The following is a 21,662-nucleotide window of genomic DNA, read 5'->3' on the forward strand; positions in this document are numbered from 1 at the left end:
ACTATAAAACAAATAAAATGAAATAAAGTAAATGAGAAATATAAATTGAAAGGTACCCCAAAATTGTATAATGTTCCAATCAGACAACATATGAGAACGATGCAAGCTCTGGAGAGTCCAGAGAAGTGCTACAAAGTTTAGTGTCAGCATTAAAGGACATGGTTCTGAAAACACATTCAACAAATGTGGGCTTAATAACATGGAAGAAAAGGAGACTAAGGAAAAGAATTCTGCTGGGGCGCATAGGACCTCTATTAGTTATCATTTGTTTGCACCTGAAAGATTTACTATTGTTTGGTTTTGAATTGTGCCTAGTTGCTATTTTCCTGAAAACGTCAATAAACTGGTATGACTAATTGAAGAACTGAGAGCGACTTAGAGTTCAATTTTACAAATAAAATGGACCCAGCCTATGACTTTTAATTGCTTATTTCTGTGATAGTGTTGCGAATGCGAGGACCATGTTCAATTATGTACCTGCAGTATGTGCACATGGTGACAAAGTGACATTTGAAACAAGATTCGTTGTCCTAGAGACATAGGTTGGAATCTTAAATGTCTGAACATTGGGGACTATGGTGAGGTATGTGGTAGGAATCTGGCAGCATAGAGATCAACTCACTATCTATAACGCTTTACACAAGTGGCATGTTGAGAATCTCACAAGGCATCAATGAGTTGCTATTCACTGGGAATTAACGCTTGCTAAGCTCCTTGTTGATGGCCTGACTCACCTCATTAATATTCTGCTTCCAATCTTGCTAAACACACTCAACGAACTTATTGTTGAGAAAATCTGACATAGAAACCAGAGTGAGTGGTGAGTGTCAGATTTCAGCTCATCACTTCCTCCAAATGCTGTCTGTCTTTCCCATGAGCAAACAGCATCTCAAGCACTAGCTGCACATACCCTTCCTTAACAGACATGACATCCAAAGTTCAGTGAGTCATCGCCACCATCCTGGTACCTCTCTGATTCAATGCCACTGTGCCCTGAAAGCCCGCTGTTGCCTAGCAGGGCATGCCAACAGCCTCCATCAGGATACAGTTGCTCCCCAGGGGCATTTATCCAGTCCATGGTGGAGTGCCTACCAGGGCTGGTGGTTTGCTTTGTGTTGACCACCGGCATGCTTGCCTTTGTCTTGCCATTCCTTGCATTGACATTGAACATATGGCACAACCAGACAGCTGGTCATGCTATGAAGCAGTGCTTAGTCAAGTGTTCCACCTGTACCATGTGGTAGCAGCATTCATACCAAATGTTGTGATGGTATTTTTTGGGTATATTCTGGGTCTGTAGATTGTTTAAAGTGCAGAAATGGCTATTAGTAGAGTGATGTGCTCTTCCAGTCAGATAGGCGGTATCAGGGAGAATTTGAATGTTCCTGGAGATTATCTCTGCAGGAAGTGTGTTTGGGTGCGACCCCTATCGGATTGCATGGATTGGTTAAGTGGATGTTGAAGGCAATGAGGCATTTACAGGACTCGGGTATGATGAGTGGAAGTTTCAGGAAGGTAGAAAAACCACAGATACAGTCAGATAGATGGGTTGCCAGTAGGAAAAGTAGGAGAGGTAGCACAGGAGTCTCCTGTGGCTAACCCAATCTCAACCAAGTATACTGTTTCGGATAATGTCAGGGGTGATGTTCTACCAGGGGAATATAGCACTGACAGCCTGGTTTCTGGTACTGAGACTGGCTGTACTGTAACGAGGGGTAGGTCAGGTTCCAAGCGATCGATTGTCTTAGGGCACTGTATTCGGAGGGACAGAGAGATGTTTGTGCAGCTGACATCAAAATGGTGTGTTGCCTTCTTGACCAGGGTCAAGGATGTCTCTGAGATGGTGCAGAATATTCTGGAAGGGGAGAGTGACCAGCAGAAGGTCATTGTACACGTTGGAACCAACAACACAGGAAGAGAAAGTGTCGAGGTTCTGCAGAGAGAATATAGGAAATTAGGCAGGAGGTTAAAAAGTAGGTCCTTGAGGGTAGGAATATCAGGATTACTCCTGGTGCCGTGTGCTAGTAAGTTTAGAAATAGGAGGATAAGGCAGATGAATGTGTCACTGAGGAGTTGTTGCAGGGGACAGGGATTTACATTCTTAGATCATCAGGATCTCTTCTGTGGCCAGTGACCATAATTCTATCAGTTTTAAAATAGTTATGGAAAAGGATAGACCTGATCTAAAAGTTAAAGTTCAAAATTGAAGGAAGGCCAATTTTGACCGTGTTAGGCAGGAACTTTCAAAAGTTGATTGGGAGAGGCTATTTGTGGGTAAAGGGGCATGTGGAAAGTGGGAGGCCTTTAAAAATGATATAACAAGAGTTCAGAGACTGTGTGTATGTTCCTGTCAGTGTGAAGGGCAAGCCTGGTAGGTGTCAGGAATGCTGGTTGACTAGAGAAATTGAGTTACTGGTCAAGGAAGAAGAAGTGACATATGTTAGGTATAGACAGCTGGGATCAAGTGAATCCCTCGGAGTATGAGACAAGTAGGAGTACACTTAAGAGGGAAATTGGGAGGGCAAAAAGAAGACGTGATATCTTTGGCAAATAGGGTTAAGGAGAATCCAAGAGCTTCTACAAATATATTAAGAGCAAAAGAGTAACTAGGTTGAGAAACTAGGGTCACGGATTCTCTCCTCCTAGGAGGACATGAATGTCTGGCACCCTGTAACCTGTGTGTGGTCACTCTGCCCAGATGGGATCCCTTTTCCTGCAATGTTGTAAAAGAGGCATATGGTCAAGATGCAAGTGGAGAGAATGGCTGCATATGGAGGAAGGTATTGAGGTGTTCCAAGGGATGGAGAAAGCAGAATAGAGAGCATGTAGGGTTGTTGGTAGGAAGTTGGGGATGGGCTGTAAGGAGGGGCACTGAGGGAAGAAGTTGCATTAACAGAGGGGATGCCAGAGTTTGAATCTTGATGGGAGAAGGCTGCAGTGGCAGGGATACCGTGAGCATGGGGTAGCATAGAGCAGAGTGTGGCACTATCTGGTCTCGTGAGAAAGTTATTAACCATCTTTTGGCACTGCACCCTGCTCTTCTCCTCCCTGGTGATGGCACTGGGTGGTGACCTCCACCTAGGTTGGCATCATCTGGTGGTACAGCCGCCTCTGACAGTCGTGAAGACAACCCCTCTCTGTTGCACCACACTGTTGACCAGGACTGCCATGTCCCTCTTGGGAAAATATGGTGTTTAGATTCCCCTTCTGTGTCATCTTTTGTCACTGTCTGTGAAAACGAGCAAAGCTGCTGCCAAATGCCAGCACTCCTCCAAGTGAGCAACAAACGTTCAAAGATAGCACAGTTGCAATAGGTATTGGTTTTACAATGAATATTCACCGAGAGGTGAGATTTTCTGGGAATGGTGCATGATAAGATGAGGTAGAAATTGGACATGAGACCTGCCAGAGGGGTGAGATCAGCAATTGATGCGGTGAATTTGGTGAGATACAGCAAGAAAATGCACTGAGCCTCATTGTGAGAATCCCTTCAGAAACCCGCCACAACTTGCACTTAGAGGAAAAAAAGAATTAGCCCGTAGAGACTACTGTAATAACACGTTGGCCCTGAATGTATTCCATCATCAAACATTCCCTCAACAGTGATATTTTAATTGCTTTGACTAAATAATATTTGATCCATTCAATGAACATTTGTGTTTTAGAAGGTATTTGTTTAAGTCAGGCAATAAATTGCTCAAAAAAATTCCAGTGTGAATCGCAAAGACATATACTAGCAGGAGTAGACCATGCAGTCTCTCATGCTTGTTCTGCCAGTCAATAAGACAATTGCTTATTTTCTACCTTAGCTACATTTTCCCCATATTCCTTAATTTCTATTGTAACCAAAAATCTATTTATCTTTGTCTTAAATATACTCAATGACTGAGCTTCCACTATTCTCTGGATGGAACAGTGCTTTGAGTGAAGAAATTTCTCTGCATCACAGTGCTAAATGTCTGAGCCCTTACTCTGAAACTGTTGACCACTAATTTTTTTTTTTTCCTTACTGGTTGAAATACCGTCCCATCCTGTTAAGTCTCTTACAAATTTTATATGTTTCAATGAGACCATCTTTAATTCCTCTAATTTTTTGGGAATATAGGTCTAGTTTAGTTAATCTCTCCTCTCAGGACAAGCACTTCATTTCAGGAGTTATCCAGTGACCTTTCACTGCATTTTGTCTAAATTAACATATTCCTCATGAGATAAAGAGGTAAGGCTGGCTTTCACTATCGGGGCTTTTGGTTGCAGTCCCTCTTGGGCAGAAATATAACATCGGCATGAGGTACAGGTAGCAGAGAGCTGTGCACAGAAGAGGTGGAGGGCTGTCAACAGAAGGCCGTAGACACCTAGGGTAATTAGAGAGCATATCTCCTACCTCCACCTCCGCCAGAAGCAGTGTCTGTCTCACCTAGATTGCACCAGAGGAGGACCCTCATCTATACCGTCTCCTTCAACTAAACCTACAGCTGCATAGCAGGGTGAGGGCTTATGTGAAGATCGCTCTTGCCATTTTATTACCAACAGATCAATCCAGTTGGGAGGATGGGACATTGCTAACGTTACAGTTTGTACCTGGAAGATGACTGAACCCCTATATACCAGGAAGGGAGGCGCATTTTTTTCCTGATACAAAAAAGAAGCAGGGGGAACAAACATCGACTTTACCAGTGTAGTGAGATTCCTAATGGTGCAGAGAGCCATCAACTACGTGTATATGTGGCACTACACATTCCACCTATTGAATGGGGGTATTATCTCTCAAGAGTGTGAGACTGAGATAGAACATATGTTTGTTTTGCATGAGTTCTAGTTGCTGATGGGTGAATGATAAGGTGTGGCGGATTGAACAGCATGAGAGGTAGGTGATGCTGTGCTGGAAGGTATCATTTGAAAATTCATTCAATGACATTGATCACTCTTTTGTGTAGGTTATTGAAATTTCTCTAGGACCGCAGTCAAGTCCTTGGTCCAAATCTGGAATGTCACCTTCATTGCCATCTTCTCTCTTTCCCTTCACAGAACTTGCCTTTACGACTTCCTACGAACACATGACCTCTCACTCTCGACCTCCTGGGCTAAAGCTTCCAGTGATAGCAGTTACAACAAAGAATCTTGCCTCCCTCTCTCAGGACTGTAGCTCTGTTACCAGTCTTTCTTTTTCCAGAAGTCATTCTGGACCTGTTTCACGCTACTGCATGGCAGTGGTGCATCTCCCCTAATAAAGGGAAAGGCTGTTGTTAAAAAGTGAAGTCAAGTTGTACACCATACTAACCAAGTACACACCCCTGGCTGAATGTCAGGCAGCCAGAAACATGTTCGCACTAGGCTACATGCTGTAGTCATGTTGATGAGCAAGCAGCATAAAGTTCACTTGCTTACTGCCTGTCTTGACTGGTTGAGAAGTAATCAAGCATCATGATCCTGTGCTGCTAAAGGGGCTGTTTGAATATCTCCCCCTATATATTTGAGTGAGCTAATTGAAGTACTTGTTTGAACTGTTTTGTCTTTGACCAACATCTTAACTTCTTTAACTACTAATTAATTGGTTCAGCCTCACATGTGAAGTACAAATCCATAAGTAATAAAGTAGGTGTGAAAAGTGCTGAAGTAGTCAACTCCTTTTGAACTCTACACATAATGAACTGAACTGGCTATGACCACCTTAAGATTTAAAGTTTTAATGAAGGGAGGTAGTAACTTTCAAGTGAATCTAGGTCTTACTTATAGAAACATTGTCTGCCTGGAAGCAGCACTAATTACTTTCTGAGAAGTAAGCTTTGTGTAAATACAGCATGAAATATGAACCAATTTAATTTGCCAGATGATGTTTAAGGATATTAGTTCTGACAATGGATCATAATTTTACTTTTTTGTCCTTTTGAAATAAATACAACACTGAAAAATCACATGGGTGTCTCCTATAGTTTAATGGATGAATAATTATTTTGTTTCATATGGAATATAAAAGCAGGGAGGTTATGCTGGAAGTACATCAAACATTAGTTGGACTGAACTGCATACTGTAATTGTGACACAGCTAGAATGTGCTCACTCTCAGAAAGATTATGAAGAAATTTTACCAGTATGTTGCCAGAGCTGGAGAAAAGATTGGATAGGCTGAGGGAGGATATTTTCTGTGGAATAGAATGAGAGGAGACTAAATTTGAAGTGAACGCTCTAGAAATAGGTGATTCGGAGGAAAGTGGTCAATAACTGGAGGGTGTATAGTGAAAGTGATTGGAACTAGAACGATTAGAGGAAGACTGAAAATGTCTTTCACCTAGAGCTGGTGAGGTTTTAACTAATATGGCAGGGGGAATGGAAACCAAAATGTAGGTTTAGATGGATCAGACTCAGATTAGAAAACTGGAGGTGGAACATCAGTTAATGACATAGTCAGTGACTTGGAAAGATAAAAGAAACAAGGATTTAAAAAACATCCAGCAAAGGAAATTGATGGGGTTGAGCTGTTTACACTTCAATGCAAGGAGTAATATAAACAAGGCAGATGAGCTAAGGGCACAGATAGGAATGACATCGTGCTGCCATTTGTCTATGACAGAAACCTAGCTAAAGGACGAGCAGAATTGGCAGCCCAATATCCCTGAATATAGAGTTTTCAGACAGGATAGAGTGGATGACAAAAGGGGACGGGCGGTTAGTGGTATTGGTTACAGTTATGAGAGAGGATGTTATACTAAACAGGTTAACAAATGAGCCTTTATGGGTTGAGCTTAGGTATAAAAAGAGGCCGTCACACTACTTGGAGTATACCCAGACCCCAAATACTGAGAGGGTGACAGAAGAACATGTGTGTAGACAAATTTCTGCCTGTAGGAATAATGGTAGGAGTCTCTTACTATCCCAATATCAACTGGGTTTCAAACAATATACCGGGCATTGCATGAAAAATTCACGTCCTGTGTTCAGAAATATATGTTTAAACAATATGTGACACGTGAAACGAGAGGAGATTCAATTCTGGATTTAATTTTGGGAAATGAAGATTGGCAAGTGGATGAAGTGACATTGGGCGACCATGGTGACCACAATTCAGTAAGATTTGGTATTATTATGGAAAAGGATAGCGAGAAATCCAGAATAAAAGTTTTTAAACTGGGGGAAGGCAAATTTTAGAAAGCAGAGATGTGATTTGGTGGATTTGGACTGGACAGGACCTCTAAAGGATAAATCAGGAATAAACTAGTGGGAGGGACTAAAAAGTGAGATCCTTAGGGCACAAAGTAGACATGTCCCTTTCAAAAATAAGAATGGTACTGCCAAATCTAGACCCCCTTTGTTGCCCAGGAAGTTACAGGGGAAGATGGAACAGAGAGAGAAAGATAATGATAGTCACAAAGAACTCAACACTGCACACAGCCTTGAGGAGTGTAGAAAGGGATCAAGTGAAAAAGGAAGGAAGAAAATCAAAGAGAGGGAATGAAAAAATGTGAGCAAGCAAGCTAAAGAAAAACTCAAACGTTTTACCAATATATACAGACCAAAAGGATAGTTAAGGAAAAAGTGGGACCTATCAAGATGAAGGAGGAGACTTGTGTGAAGATGCAGAGGATATGGGTAGAATTTTAAATTAATTTTACATCTTGTATTCAAAGGAAAGGGATGACATGGATATAGTAATCTAAGAGGAACGGTGTGAAATATTGGATAGAATAATCATAACAAGACAGGAAGTGTTAGAGGAGTTGGAATCCTTGAAAGTCAATAAGTCGGCAGGGCTGGTTGGATGGTTCCCTTGGATATTGAAGTAGGTCAGGGAGGAAATAGATACTCTTCAGGATTATTTTCCAATCTTCACTAGACACACGGTGAGGTGCTGGATGACTGGAGGAATGTAAATGTGATTCTGTGGTGTTAAAAGGGTACAAAGGAAATGCCAAATATTCATAGGCCAGTTAGCTTTACTTTGGTGATGAATAAATTGTTAGAATCAATCTTGAGAAATAAGATAAACATAGAAAGGCATGGACTGGTCAGGGATAGTCAGCATGGCTTTGTTGAGGTCATGCCTTACAAGGAGGATTGATGAGGGTAGTGCAGTGGATATTGTCTACAAGGATTTTAGCAAGGCATTTGACAAGATCATACATGGCAAACCTGTCAAAAGGTAACAACCCATGGGATACGTGGGTAATGTGTTAAATTGGATCCAAAGTTGGCTAATTAACAGGAAACAAAGGGTAATGGTTGATGGCTGCCCTTGTGAGTGGAAGACTGTTTCAAGTGGTGTTCTGCAGTGCTTGGTGTGGGGACCCCAACTGTTTCTTTTATACATTAACAATTTGGATGGATGTGAGGGGCATAATTGGGGAATATACCAACAGTACAAAAATTGGCCATGTTATAAAGTCAAGCCAAGTGGCAGAAGTATTAGAGGGATGTGAGGAATATCTTTTACACCGAGGATGGTAGGTGTCTGGATATCATTGCCTGAGTTGGTGGTCTCTTTGTAAAAAGTGCCACGATCTACACCTTAAGTGCTGTAAACTGTAGGGCTATGGGTCATGTGCAGAAAGATGGGATTAGGAAGGGCATGTGGGTGTCTTTGGCATAGACAAGATGGGCTGTATGGCTCCCTCTGTGCTGTTTCATTTCTGGTTTCTATAGTAAACTACAGGGCAGCAATCAAAAAACTGGAAATGAGGTTGAGGCTAGAAAGCTCCTCTTTGGCTATCACAGATACAATGGTCTGAATAGCATCTTTCTCTGTTGCAAAGTTCTTGATTCTACAATTGAAAATAATTGATGGCATGAAGAGCCAGGTGTGGAAATACTAAATTTATGCAGCTGACAGTTCAGTGGAAACATTTTTAGAGGGCACTAAACTGTATTTCTGTCAAAGTAAACTGATTAATCTTGATTTGGCTGTCTTATAATTGATGTTATTGTGTAGATTTCTAATTAATTTGTTTTACTTCATCAGTGGCTCAGTGGTTAGTACTGCTGCCTCACAGCACCAGGAACCCGAGTTCGATTCCACCCTCGGGCGACTGTCTATGTGGAGTTTGCATGTTCTCCCTGTGTCTACATGGGTTTCCTCCGGGTGCTCTGGTTTCCCCTCTCAGTCCAAAGATGTGCAGGCTAGGTGGATTGGCAATGCTAAATTGCCCGTAGTGTTCAGGGATGTGTAGATTAGGTGGGTTATAGGGGGATGGGTCTGGGTGGGATGCTTTGAGGGTCAGTGTGGACTTGTTGGGCTGAAGGGCCTGTTTCCACACTGTAGGGATTCTATGGTCTCTGGTTCTAAGGGCAATAATTAGTTCATAATTATGATGTTTTTGGCATAGACATCCTGTGGTCCAAACATATTGAGAATGATTTAATCCTAACAACATGGTGGAAACCAAGCAGTCACAAGTTATCCAGATCCCACTAAAAGAGATCTTGACACCGGTTTCTGGATGTGTAGCAACTCAAAGGGAGTGGGATTCATCTCTATTTGAATTTTGGGATCAAGTTCTGATTGCAATTTTAACTGAAATCTTGTGAATTTTCTGAAGAAAATTGAAACCTGGCTGAAAGCTGAAGGGGCCCAAAGGTAGGTACTTTTGTGGGCCCAGAAGAGCAGGAACAATCCTCCAGATTCCTCAACCACAAACTTTTAAGGCAGCCTGCAAGCCCCATTCTCCCCTACATAAAACTAGCTTTAACACTCATTTCTAAAATGCCTGCAGTTTGTGTCTTTAATCCTCTGTAATCTCATTTTATTTTGAAGTATAGCCATTAAGTTAAACTCCATCTCCAAATTCATTGTGAAGAAAAAGAAATGAAAAAAATCCTAAAATTGATTTCCCAAAAAATGGCAATCACTAATAATTAGTCTAATGGCTGCGAAGTGATGAACTGTACAATGGACAGACAAGATTTTAAGTGCCTGGTTAATATTTGAAGATATCCCTGCCCTGAATGATTGTACATAAATTATTGTGTTCACTGAGCTGACTAAATCAGTTCAGTTTCCAGTTTAATGCTTCAATTAGCTTTTTATTATTACATGCCTGGAATGTCTGTTCTAGTGATGATTAAACCGTCACTGGGAGTGCTCACTCAGATTTTATTAAATATTTGCATACTTAAAAGTTCTCTGGAATTTCCCGTGCCCCAGTAAAAAGATTAACAGTAATTGCCACATTATTGTTGAGTATCTCTCATAGACGAGTCATTACCTCTCCTCCTCCACTTTTCTAAATTCAGAAATCGTATCTCTCACTAAGCTATGCCTTGACTTTCCCACATCAAAGCCTTTTCTATTGTTTTTCAACATTCTCTGTCCCTAAAGTATTAACTGCTCAGTTATGCTGTATTTATACCATAATAGTAGTGATGGTGTGCAAATTCTAAAAAGTTAATGTACAGCCTGAGGACTAGGGCCAGGATTTTCATGGAGTGAGAATGACTCTGGTGCCATTTTTAAATGGTGGTTAGGACTTGCAGCTTGAATTCCTGACCTGGACAGCTCCATTGCATGGGGCCCATTGTAGGGTTCCTAGCATCCTCCTTGCCATCTCCTACAACCTTGCATCATTCATGGAGTTGGACTAGCTTCTAGCCTCTAGCTTGTGGAATCCTCAAAGGCATAGTGAAACATAGTCTGCGTTCGATTGGTCTTATTCATGCCCCCTCCCTATCCCCATCCACTACTAATTCAGTGCCAACTAATTCCCTGCAACCATTCTTCATGGTGTCTCTTGCTGTCAATGCCAAACATTTCCTTTCTATGCTATTTCATCAAGTATGTGCTTTGCTCGTTAGAAGTGAGCCATAGAATAAGAATGGCAAATGCAGAACTTCAACAGAAAGTAAAAATATGCCCATCCCAAGTTCACTTTGGGGGAGAAAAAGTTTACTTTTATAGTAGTGGAAACATATCAACAGATAGTCCATTAAAGTGTCAATAACAGAGGCTTCAAGCACTTGACAAATCAAAGCTGTGTCCAAATAAGATGAAGATATTGGCAAAAGAGATTACATAAAGAACAACATATAGTGAGTTCAAATTATCAATTAAGCAATCAACAGTTTTCTTCATTTGTCAAAACAGAGCCTCCTGGTTTTATGGGTCTGTGCTTATAGTCAATCTGGATTGCTCACAAAGTTACTTAATATTTTCTTGCAATTGACTCGTGCCACTTCTAAACAAAATTCTGCAAAGACTGGAAACTATAACTTCTGTTTCCTTCTTCATTTTCCATGGCCCATTCTCTCCCGTACGCAGTCCTAATGGCAACCTGACCATTCCTTCGACTCATGTGATATGAATCTCACTACGTGTTCTACCTCAGCAGTTGAGCCTACAGCTGTCTAGCTCTCGTGCCCTGTACAAACCTTCTGCTTTTCCCACTCCTACTTTAATACTTTCCTTATAACACACCTCCTTGACTAAACTTTTAGTGAGTCTTTGTAATCATAGAATCTTGACAGTGCAGGAAGACGCTATTTGTCCCTTTGAGACCTGCACCGACCTTCCAAAGAGAATCACACCCAGAACCAGCATCAGCCCCCCTACCCCCACCCTATCCTTGTAACCTCACATTTGCCATGGCTAATCCCCCTAAGTTTGCATATCCCTCGATACTATGTGGCAATTTAGCATGACCAATCCACTCAACCTGCATATCTTTCTACTGTGGGAGGAAACTAGAGCTCTTGGCGGAAACCCACGCACACAGGGAGAATATCTATGTGGAATTTGCACAGTCACTGAAGGCTCGAATTGAACCTGCATCCCTGGTGCTGTGAGGCAGCAGTGCTAACCACAGAGCCACATACCGTATCCTCTTCTTCTATTCCTCCTATTTAGAAAACCCCTCCTCTGTTATGCTGTGACCCTATCTGCAATCCCAATCTAACCAGTGCCCCCTTCCGTTGACTAAAGAGCTGCTGATCAACACACTGGGATTTTGGAAATGTTACCCGTCTGTCGAGGTAGTTCAGGGCTTGCCTGCAGGAACTTTGAGAAGGCCATTTCCCCACTTGGAGGCAACCTAAAGTTAAAATCTACTGACCAGACATTCTGATAGAAAGAAGAAGTCTGTTCTGTGCTGTGTCAAAGACATTAAAAGCACAGCAAGAAGGAATCAATGATAAGCAGATTTTTCCTTCTCCTTCAACCAGAGAAACTGTTCTGGACTTCAGAGGAGAAGTGTTGGTCGCTGATGGTCAGGAAAACTCCATCTGGTTCACCCTTAAGGAAGGAAATTGCCATTCGGACCTGGTTTGGCCGACATGTGGTTCCAGACCTACAGCAATGTGGTTGGTTCTTAACTACCGTCTGGGCAATTGAGGGTGGGCAATACATGCTGGCCTGGCCAGAGATACCCACATCGTATAAATGAAAAATAAGAATCACATTCATAATTCACTGAATACTTCATTTTGATGTGCCTTTTATTCTGATTTTTTTTTTGTTTTCTGTATTTCATTTGGTCATATCTTGCTCTTGCATTCACTGTTTCCCTCACCTCCAGGTTTTCATTAAAATAACCTCTGAGCTATTTAATTATACCTTGTAATATGGAAATATTACACCGACACACTTATTTGCCATTGTAATTCTTCACTGATTCCTAGAAAGCTCCTATAAATGGCTACTCAATGGACTTAAAGCTTCTGTAAAACAAAATACTAGAACTTTCTTTTGATTATTTTGGGTCTTGGTCTGCAAATACTCATTTCTAACCAAGCCATTGTGAAAAGAAGTGGAGTAACTCAACAGTGTTCTTTAAAATACCATTTTCTCTGATTTGTCTTAACGTGCAGCAGGTTCCAATCCCCTATGCTTGCTGATTAACATGGGTTCCAGGTCAGCAGCACATTGATTTTTAAATTCTCATCCTTGTTTCAAATTCCTCCATTCTCTCAAATCTCCTCCATTCAGTAATCCCTCTGTGGTATTTGTGCTGCTCAAATTCTGGTTTCTTATGCCGACCCAGTTATAGCTGCTCCACTGTCATCTTTTGTCAAAGCCCCAAGCTCCGAAATGCACTGCCTACATCCCTCTGTCCCACAGTTTCATCTTCTTCCATGGAGATCTTTCTTAAAAATTTTTGACCCAGCTTTGAGCGAATAGCTCAACATCATTCTGGTTTTATAATACTGTTTGAAGAAACCTTGGGACGTTTTACCATATTGATGCTAAGAGATATAAGTTGTTGTTTCCTGCTATGACAGCACTGAAATCAATTGTACGGTCCCAGAATTTGAAGGTATTTCATTGGTATTTAACTGGTGGAATAATAGTAATGGGAGCATGAATACTGTCATCCTGACATGGACAACAGGTTTGTGCTCCTAGTAATGACCCGGAGAATAGAAGGTGACTTACTGCAAGCCCCTTTCAACACTCGGATTCTAAGCAATGATGATAGTAATCTGAGCTTGAATAGAGCATAGACTGAATTCCTTCTGTTTATACTGCAAAATGGAAACTGAGACATTGACCATCAGATGCTGCATTGTGGTTCGGTCTGCAAGAGTCGTAATAGATTTGCTCAATTCTTCCACGCTGAGAAAGGTTGACTAAAGCCTTGTGCCGCTGGTTTATGCAAGTCTTCTTCATGCTTCTTAATATTGATTTCAGTCTTTCTAGCAGGCTTACTAATACAACAAGTATTTATTATCCATACCAGCCTTCCTCTGAAGGCCAGCCCAGCAAAGCCTTAATCACACATCTCTGCAGAAGAGCCTGTGTGTGACATCAGAGGAGCAGGAAAGTTGATGTTTTGGGTTGGGACCCTTTTTCAGAAATGGGGGAGGAGAAGGGGACTCAGAAATAAATAGGGGGGGGTCGGGCTGGGGAAGGTAAGTGGGATGGTGATAGGTGAGTGCAGGTAGGTGGTGGTGGGGATTAGTCAGTGAGGTGGGGGAGGGGGGAGAGAAGACAGACAGGTCAAGGAGGTGGGGATAGGAGGGAGGGTTGGTCTTGGGATGAGGCCGGGCTGGGGAGATTTTGAAGCTAGTAAAGTCCACATTGTTGGGTTGTAGGCTCCCAAGGTGTAATATGAGGTGCTGCTCCTCCAATTTCTGGGTGGTGTCGTTGTAACATAGGAGGAGGCCCAGGATGGACATGTCTTCCAGGGAGTGGGAGGGGGAGTTGAAGTGGTTCGCGACTGGAAGGTGTTGTCGTTTGTCGCGAACAGAGCGCAGGTGCTTTACAAAGCAGCCTCCGAGCTTCTGCTTGGTCGCCATCCCACCTATCTCTGACCAATTCCCACCACTACCTACCTGCACTCACTTATCACCATCCCATCTACCATCCTCAGCCCGACTCCCACCTCTCTCTCTTTATTTCAGAGTCCTCTTCCTCTCCCCCATTTCTGAAGAAGGATCCCGACCCGAAACATCAGTTTTCCTGGTCCTCTGATGCTGCATGGCCTCCTGTGTTCCTCCAGCTCCACACTGTGTTATCTCAGAGTCTAGCATTGGCAGTTCTTACTATCCCTGTGTATGACCTTGCTCCCCAGTGAACTGCCACCTCTGATTCCTTAATTCCCCATCTAAGCTCCAAGCCATTCATTCCATGTGTCCCACCATCTGAAGATCCTCTTTTCCTCCAAAGTCTGCGTTTGTTGCCTTGTCATCAAGGCTGAATTTGACCGAGTGTGGTATTAAGAAGCCCTAGCAAAATCACAGTCAGTGGGAATCGGGGAGAAAACTCTGTGCTGATTAGAGTTATACTTGGCGCAAAGAAGATTGCTGTGGTTGTTCAACTCCAGCTCATCTTTGCAGGAGTTCCTCAGTGTAGTGTTCTCTGACCAACCATTTCAGATGCTTCATCAAATAACTTTTCCTCCATTACAAGGTCTGAAGTGATGAAATTTGCTGATGATTGCATTATTCGTAACTCTTTAGATACTGAAGCTGTCCATGTACAAATGCAGCAAGACCTGGACAATATCCAGGATTGGGCTGGCACATGGCAATTAGCATCCAGAGAGAATTTAACCATTGTTCCTTAGCATTCACTGACATGACGTAGCGAAATCACCCACCCTCAGCATCCTATGGGTTACTATTGATCAAAAACTGAAATGTATTGGTCATATAAAAGCAGGTGAGAGGTTAGGAATCTTGCGGCAAGTAACTCCTCTTCTGACTCTTGAAAGCTTTTCCACTATCTACAAGTCAGGAGTGTGATGGAATAACCCCCTATTACCTAGTTGAGTGCAGCTCCAACAACTGTCCTGAAGCTTGACACCATCCAGGACAAAGTGAAGCAGCTCACCAGCATCTTCTCAAGGGGAACTAAGGATGGGTGATAAATACTGAACCAGCCAGCAGTATTCACGTTCCCATGAATGAATAAAAAACGATTCTTGAACAAGAGTAAGTGACAGTGGTTCTTCCTTGTGTTTCTTCCATCTCTTGGACTTTCACCATCATTTGGCCATGTTGCAGTTCCTGGGTATCTGCAAAGAGACAGATACAAGACTAGGGCTGTGGTGAGATGGGGTAACAGGGGTAACCAAGAGGTGTCTAATTATACCATCTCCAACTTGTAGACTGGAAAAGATTCTGTGATGAGTATGAAGGGAGATGTGAAGAAGAGGGTTATGTATCAGGCCTTAAATGGTTTCAGTTCTCTTCTAGTCACAACCTCAGTAATGACTTTTATAATGATGATGAGGACCATCTACTCCAACTAAGGACATGTAGCCATGCCTGTCTCCTTCTGCTTAGGTGCTGGTACCTCTAGTCTGACAAGAAAGAGTGTGTGAGTAAATGTGATGCAAAGCTTTTATGCAATGTCATAGTTGAATAGCTGGCATTGTTTGCAAAGTACAAAGTGGGATATCAGTCTTGTAATAGTACTATGTATGTGAGAGTGAATTCATGAATGTTACTTGTGTGTTGAGATACATGGAGATTATTGGTAGTTGAGTGATGGGACTATGGTGCCTATATTGAGTAGAGAGAGAGAATAATGGTCTGATGGATCATATCATATATTCACTGACCTTGACATGTGTTATTAAACACTTTGTGAGTTGCATCAGATCCTCAGGCTATTGACCACCACAGCTATCTAGTCTTATATCTTACAAAGTTTGTCCGGAGGACCTCCTAGCCCTCTACAGCATCTCTTCTGCTCGCTACCTTCTACATTCAGGCCTGCGGTACAGCATCAGAACACCTTAGCAGCCATTGCTACATTGTTCCCAGTATTGTGTCATTTCCACAGCAAAATTACTTTAGTCACCTGCTCCTTCCAAACTTAAAAATACTGGAGTATAGGTTAGCTTTAACTCTCTCCCTCTCTCCCCACAACCAGCCGCCCTGCCACTTCCACAAAGTTTTCCATCCCTTGCTCAGGTTGCAACCACAATCAATGTTAGCCCTACATTATAATTAGTTAACTGGGCAAGCACCATCAGATCTGCGGGCTTCCGGCATTGGAATCAACAGATGCAGGTTAATAGTACGTCATGATTGCTACATTGGTTTTAGACGTCAACAAATTTTGAGGTGTGACCGACAAAGCTTGTGCATAAAGAATACCTTTAGCAGGTCCTGGCTTGAGTAAAATCTGAGAGAGCCAGGAATTATCTTTCTGCTGACAATATAGATGGCTATAAATTTTCAAAGTCTTTGTAAGTTTGGGTGGAGAAAGTGAATTAACACAAATTAACTTTCTTAGTAAAATCTTAATAGGCAAATTTTTATTGTATCTTTGAGAGGCCTTGGGTTTGATTGAGTACTTTTCTATTGCCAGTTGAAACATTCCATAACTGCTGTGAGACTAATTAATGGAAACAATATTAAATAACACTGCATTTGATATTTTGTAAAGTACTGTATTCTGCTTTAAAAAATAGTGACACAGTGTTAATGAACTGAATAGAACTGTTATTGACTTTAGGGTCAGAAAATGAGTCATCAAATGTTTTTAAAAATTCTTAAACTGAATCTTAAGCAATACTCCAAGTGACATCACATCCTGTTCTCTCTCACTAGAGCTGCACATTTATGTTAAGCATTCTGCAGGACTTATGAAGGCTGTCTTCTATCGTTTACTTTCTAAACAGGACTTTGTATTTTAACAAAATTCTGGTTCAAACACCAAAACAAAAGGAGAAAAATAACTGCAAACAGCAGTCTGTCTCGATCAGTCTGCCAGCTGAAGAAATATTTTTAGGTTCACATGACTCTCTTGAATCAGCCTGTGTTTTTCCTTTGCACTGCTTCACAGATACACCTAAAGAAAATCCTTATGAAGATGTGGAACTGAAAGGCCGCTACCCTGGCAGAAAACTGCAGCTGTCATCTGAGAATTCCCTAGACTCTTTGCACAGGATGTGGTCCCCTCAGGACAGGAAGTACACTACACCTCCCCAGGTAATTCTCTTGCTTTAAGTCAGTAGAAGTTCTCATCCAGTTCAAACAGGAATACTTTTGGGACTGTTTGTTTTCACAAGGCTAGAGGAGTAGAGGACGGAACTGGGAAAGTGGTGAACGTTTACTGTCTACCTAACTAAGCTGATTTGGATTTGGAAATGTAAGCTGTTTCATAAGTTGACAAAATTAAAAAATTAGTTTAAAAAATTGAAAATGAAATAAACATGTGGAGCATTAAGGAAACAATGGCCCAGGGTTAAGTGATGTTTTATGATTTTGATTACTTTTTGACTTTAAGCCAAAAAGCACTAGTTACAGGTTTTGAAAGAAAATGTAAAACTCGCCTGTCAAAAGATATCTGTTAAAACACTTTCTAGAGTTAATTCAGTTTTAAGATGGTTGAACCATGGAAAATCAAAAATACAGAGAAATGTTTGTTCAGTAGTGTAAATTTGGCTTAATCTTTCAAGTGTCTGTTAAGGAGCTCCAACTCATCACTAAGTAGACCAATAACTCTCTAGCATTCTGATTATTACATAAATGATTTTTCCACAAAAAACTAAACATTGGGTCAAATCCCACTCCAAGATTTCAGTACATGAAGTAATCAGTGAAGTACTCAATATTAGCAGCAGCCTTATCATTTAGATGTGATGTTATGAAAAATATTTTAGTCAGCTTTTATCTAATTTGAGTGCAGAATTATGTTAAATTTTGACATATACCATTCTGGGAACATGTTCATTCTGTTAAAGTCACAATATTATTCACATTGTTGTTGTTATTATGAACCAAGTTGTGTTTTAAATGAGTAACATGTTATTGCAATACCATTATTCTACTTGAACTGATAACATTAAAAAAAAGTTTAGCTTGAGGAGATCAATAAATGATTTCATGACCTTTCCTGAGATATATCCACATATATACAGTCATTCAAAGTAACCACTTGAGTATTAAAAGCTTTCATAATATAGGCTTGTCTGTGCCAACGTCAAAAAAAATCTCTAAATTTGTAGTAGTATAGAGCACAATGCATGTATAAAATGTGCTGTGGTCTTAGTGTGACCTGTGTAAAGGTCAAACTTGTAAGTTTTGTCTGGTGAGAAAAGTAAATCAGTTGCGCTATCAGGAAGGTATGACTTATCACCACATTCTACTCTAATTCTGGGTATGTGTAAAACAAAACGTTTAAAAACTTATTTTTCTTGCTGTCAATCCAGAAATACCATTGCAGTCCTCTGAGAGGTTTGTTCATGTGGATAATTACAGGGATGCACGTATTAGCTAGTGGGTAGTCGTGGGGTTTCCATACCCTTGCACAGACAGCGGACCTGTGAATATTGATATATGTATAATATATCAAGTTTGATCTTTTACGGGAACTCTCACAGCTGCACTAGCCAAGCTAACCTGGATTGAATCAAGTAGAAACATGCCAGAGATCTTTTTTTAAAACAATTTCAATGGTTTCATTAGGAAAAGTTCTTTGCTAGTACAGAACATGAGCATTGCTGAAAAAAAAGACATTTTGTTGATACTTTTCATCTTACACTAATCAGGAAAATTTGCAAGAAATACCAAAGTAAGGGGAAAGCAACATTTGTACCAAATGGTTGGAGAGTGCTGAGTGGTTGACAGGTAGACTTTTATCAGCAGATGCATTGACATGGAGAATTTACTCACTAACTGATGACTGACAATTAATTGCCAAGCTTTATTTAAATTTTAAACCAGGTAGGTGAATCCTGATTGTTCATTGCATTGCTTGAGAAATTACCTGTCGCCTATTTTGTTGAGTTGAAACAGGCACAGTGTGTGCAAGTACAGGGCCTCTATAATATGCACAGTGTGTGCAAGTACAGGGCCTCTATAATATGCATAGTTTCCAGTATAGGTGTACCACTACACCATGAAGCCAGCTGACAATCCAAAATTAGTTGTCAGTTAAATTTTTCACACACATTTAACAAATGGCCACTCGTGGAATCATGCTTAATGTTGGAACTGTGTTTTGAATTTTGCAAACATTTACTGGTTAGGTACAGTCCGTGACAAATAGTAACTCATTCAGGTGAGTTGAGTTTTCATAACATGCCCAAACAGATCGTGTTGCCATGGGTTCTCCACTAGGCCAAGCTTTTTGAAAATATCGTTGTTGGGTCCAATGAGAAACTCACTTTCAATAGAATGAGACTTCCATTCCTATCACTGATATATTTCTGATATGTACATTTGCTACTTTTGAAGCCACAAACTTAATGGTCTAGAGTCATAGACTGATAGAACTGTACAGCATGGAAACAGACCCTTTTGGTCCAACTCCTCCATGCTGATCCGATATCCTAAATTAATCTAATCCCATTTTCCAGCATTTGGCCCTTATCCTTCTAAACCCTTCCTATTCATATACCCATCCAGATGCCTTTTAAATGTTCTAATTATACCAGCCTCCATCACTTCCTCTGGCAGCTCGTTCTACACACACACCACCTTCTATGTGAAATAATTACCACATAGTCCTTTTTAAATCTTTTCCTTCTCACCTTAAACCTATGCCCTCTAGTTTTGGACTTTCCCACCCTGGGGAAAAGACCTTGGCTGTTCACCCCATCCATGCCCCTCATGAATTTATAAAAACCTCTATAATGTCACCTGTCAGCCTCTGATGCTCCAAGGAAGATGGGCCCAGTCTCTCCCTATAGCTCAAACCCTACATCCCTGGCAACATCCTTGTAAATCTTTTCTGAACCCTTTCAAGTTTCACAACATCTTACCTATAGCAGGGAGACCAGAATTGAATGCAGTATTCCAAAAGTGGCCTCACCAATGTTCTGTATAGCTGCAACACGATCTCCCAGCTGTTAGACTCAATGCACTGGCCAATAAAGGCAAGCATACCAAATGCCTTCTTCACTATCCTGTCTACCTGCGACTCCACTTTCAAAGAACTATGAACCTACACTCCAAGGACTGTTTGTTCAGCAACACTTTCCAGGACCTGCACTCAATTTTACCTTTGAATTACAGTAGTCAACAACGCTCCCTATGACTAATGACTATGTCGAGAAATTAGCCAGTGTGTTCCCTACTACTGCCACCTTCACTGGTCACTATGCGTATTGGGATTTCTATAGTTCCACACACGATAGAATTGGCATTATCAGCAACCTTGTAAATAGGACCCAAACCATTTTTTCACCATACAAGCCTGATACTAGAATAAGGCTCACCAAAGCCATCCTGTGATACAATAGCTATCCTGATCAGATCACTTCTTGGGATATTGTGCAAAGTCATGAAAAAGCATAAGGCTGTTGGTTTTGGTCCAGAAAAGTACCTGAGCAATCTGAGTATCCCAATGGTTTTGTGTCAGTCAATTGTGTTAGGCTGCTACTATGCAGGAGCTACATGTATTGTGTTCATTAATAGTAATATGTTGCTTTTGAGCCAAAAAGTTGTTCTGCCTGTTGTTCAAATGGGTAATGTAATAAGTGAATTTTGGTAATTGTGCTATATTTGTAGACAGTATTTCCCAAAAAAACTAATGGATCACATCAAACAGTATGCCCCTTTGGCTGTTTGCAGCAGGCAAGGAAGGTACTAACCATTCTCTCAACCAGCTCACGTTTACAATAAACTGCATTGTCCAACATTAGATGTGACTCTGCTATTGGCTAGCATTTGCTAAATAATTCTGAGTGTGCAAAAAATGATGCTGGCAACTAATTTAAAATTTGCAGTTGGATTGATACTGTGGTGCACTTGCAGCCTTTGGAGGTACATTTACTGATAAATAGAGCCTTGTTCTTTAAGGACAGAAAGAACATGTAAATATGCCCGTTTTAACTCCACAAAATAGGGGACAACAGTTTTCTGGCTCATTTCTCAGGGCCTTGACCAATGACCGGCGTAGTTTAAAATTTAAACAAAGTTTGGCAGTTAATTGTCAGACATCATCAAACTGCCACATTCTCCTTGATAATGTCTCAATCAATCAGAATTCTCCTTTCAGCCATTTCTCTTTGTTATTGTTATTAATTGATATTAATTGCGAATTTCCTGGTGAGTGCAAGTTGAAAAGTTTCAACAAAATGTTTTTTTCAACAATATGCAATTCATTTCACTTTAAGCTTAAAATGATTATGTAGCCATGCAGCATGTTTTATATAGAAAACGTGCAGTACTCTTCTACATGACTTACAGAACACGTTTGAATGTCTTTTTTAAAAAAAAAACATTGCGGTGCAAGAAACGATCATCAAAAATGCCACCAAATGTGAATAATTGTTTGTAACAAC

General features: G+C 41.0%; 1 protein-coding gene across 7 annotated transcripts in view; it reads left to right on the plus strand.

The window, feature by feature from the left end:
* dennd2b (DENN domain containing 2B) overlaps nt 1–21,662 on the plus strand; it is a 397,329-nt gene that overhangs the window by 279,935 nt on the left and 95,732 nt on the right. For all 7 annotated transcript variants that reach the window (XM_048606823.1, XM_048606826.1, XM_048606822.1 and 4 more), the window contains exon 5: nt 17,216–17,361. In XM_048606823.1, coding sequence (XP_048462780.1) covers nt 17,216–17,361 — 146 coding nt within the window. The remainder of the gene's footprint in view (nt 1–17,215; nt 17,362–21,662) is intronic.

Source organism: Rhincodon typus, chromosome 17 (assembly GCF_021869965.1).
Source record: "Rhincodon typus isolate 14 chromosome 17, sRhiTyp1.1, whole genome shotgun sequence".
In the NCBI taxonomy this organism is placed as follows: domain Eukaryota; kingdom Metazoa; phylum Chordata; class Chondrichthyes; order Orectolobiformes; family Rhincodontidae; genus Rhincodon; species Rhincodon typus.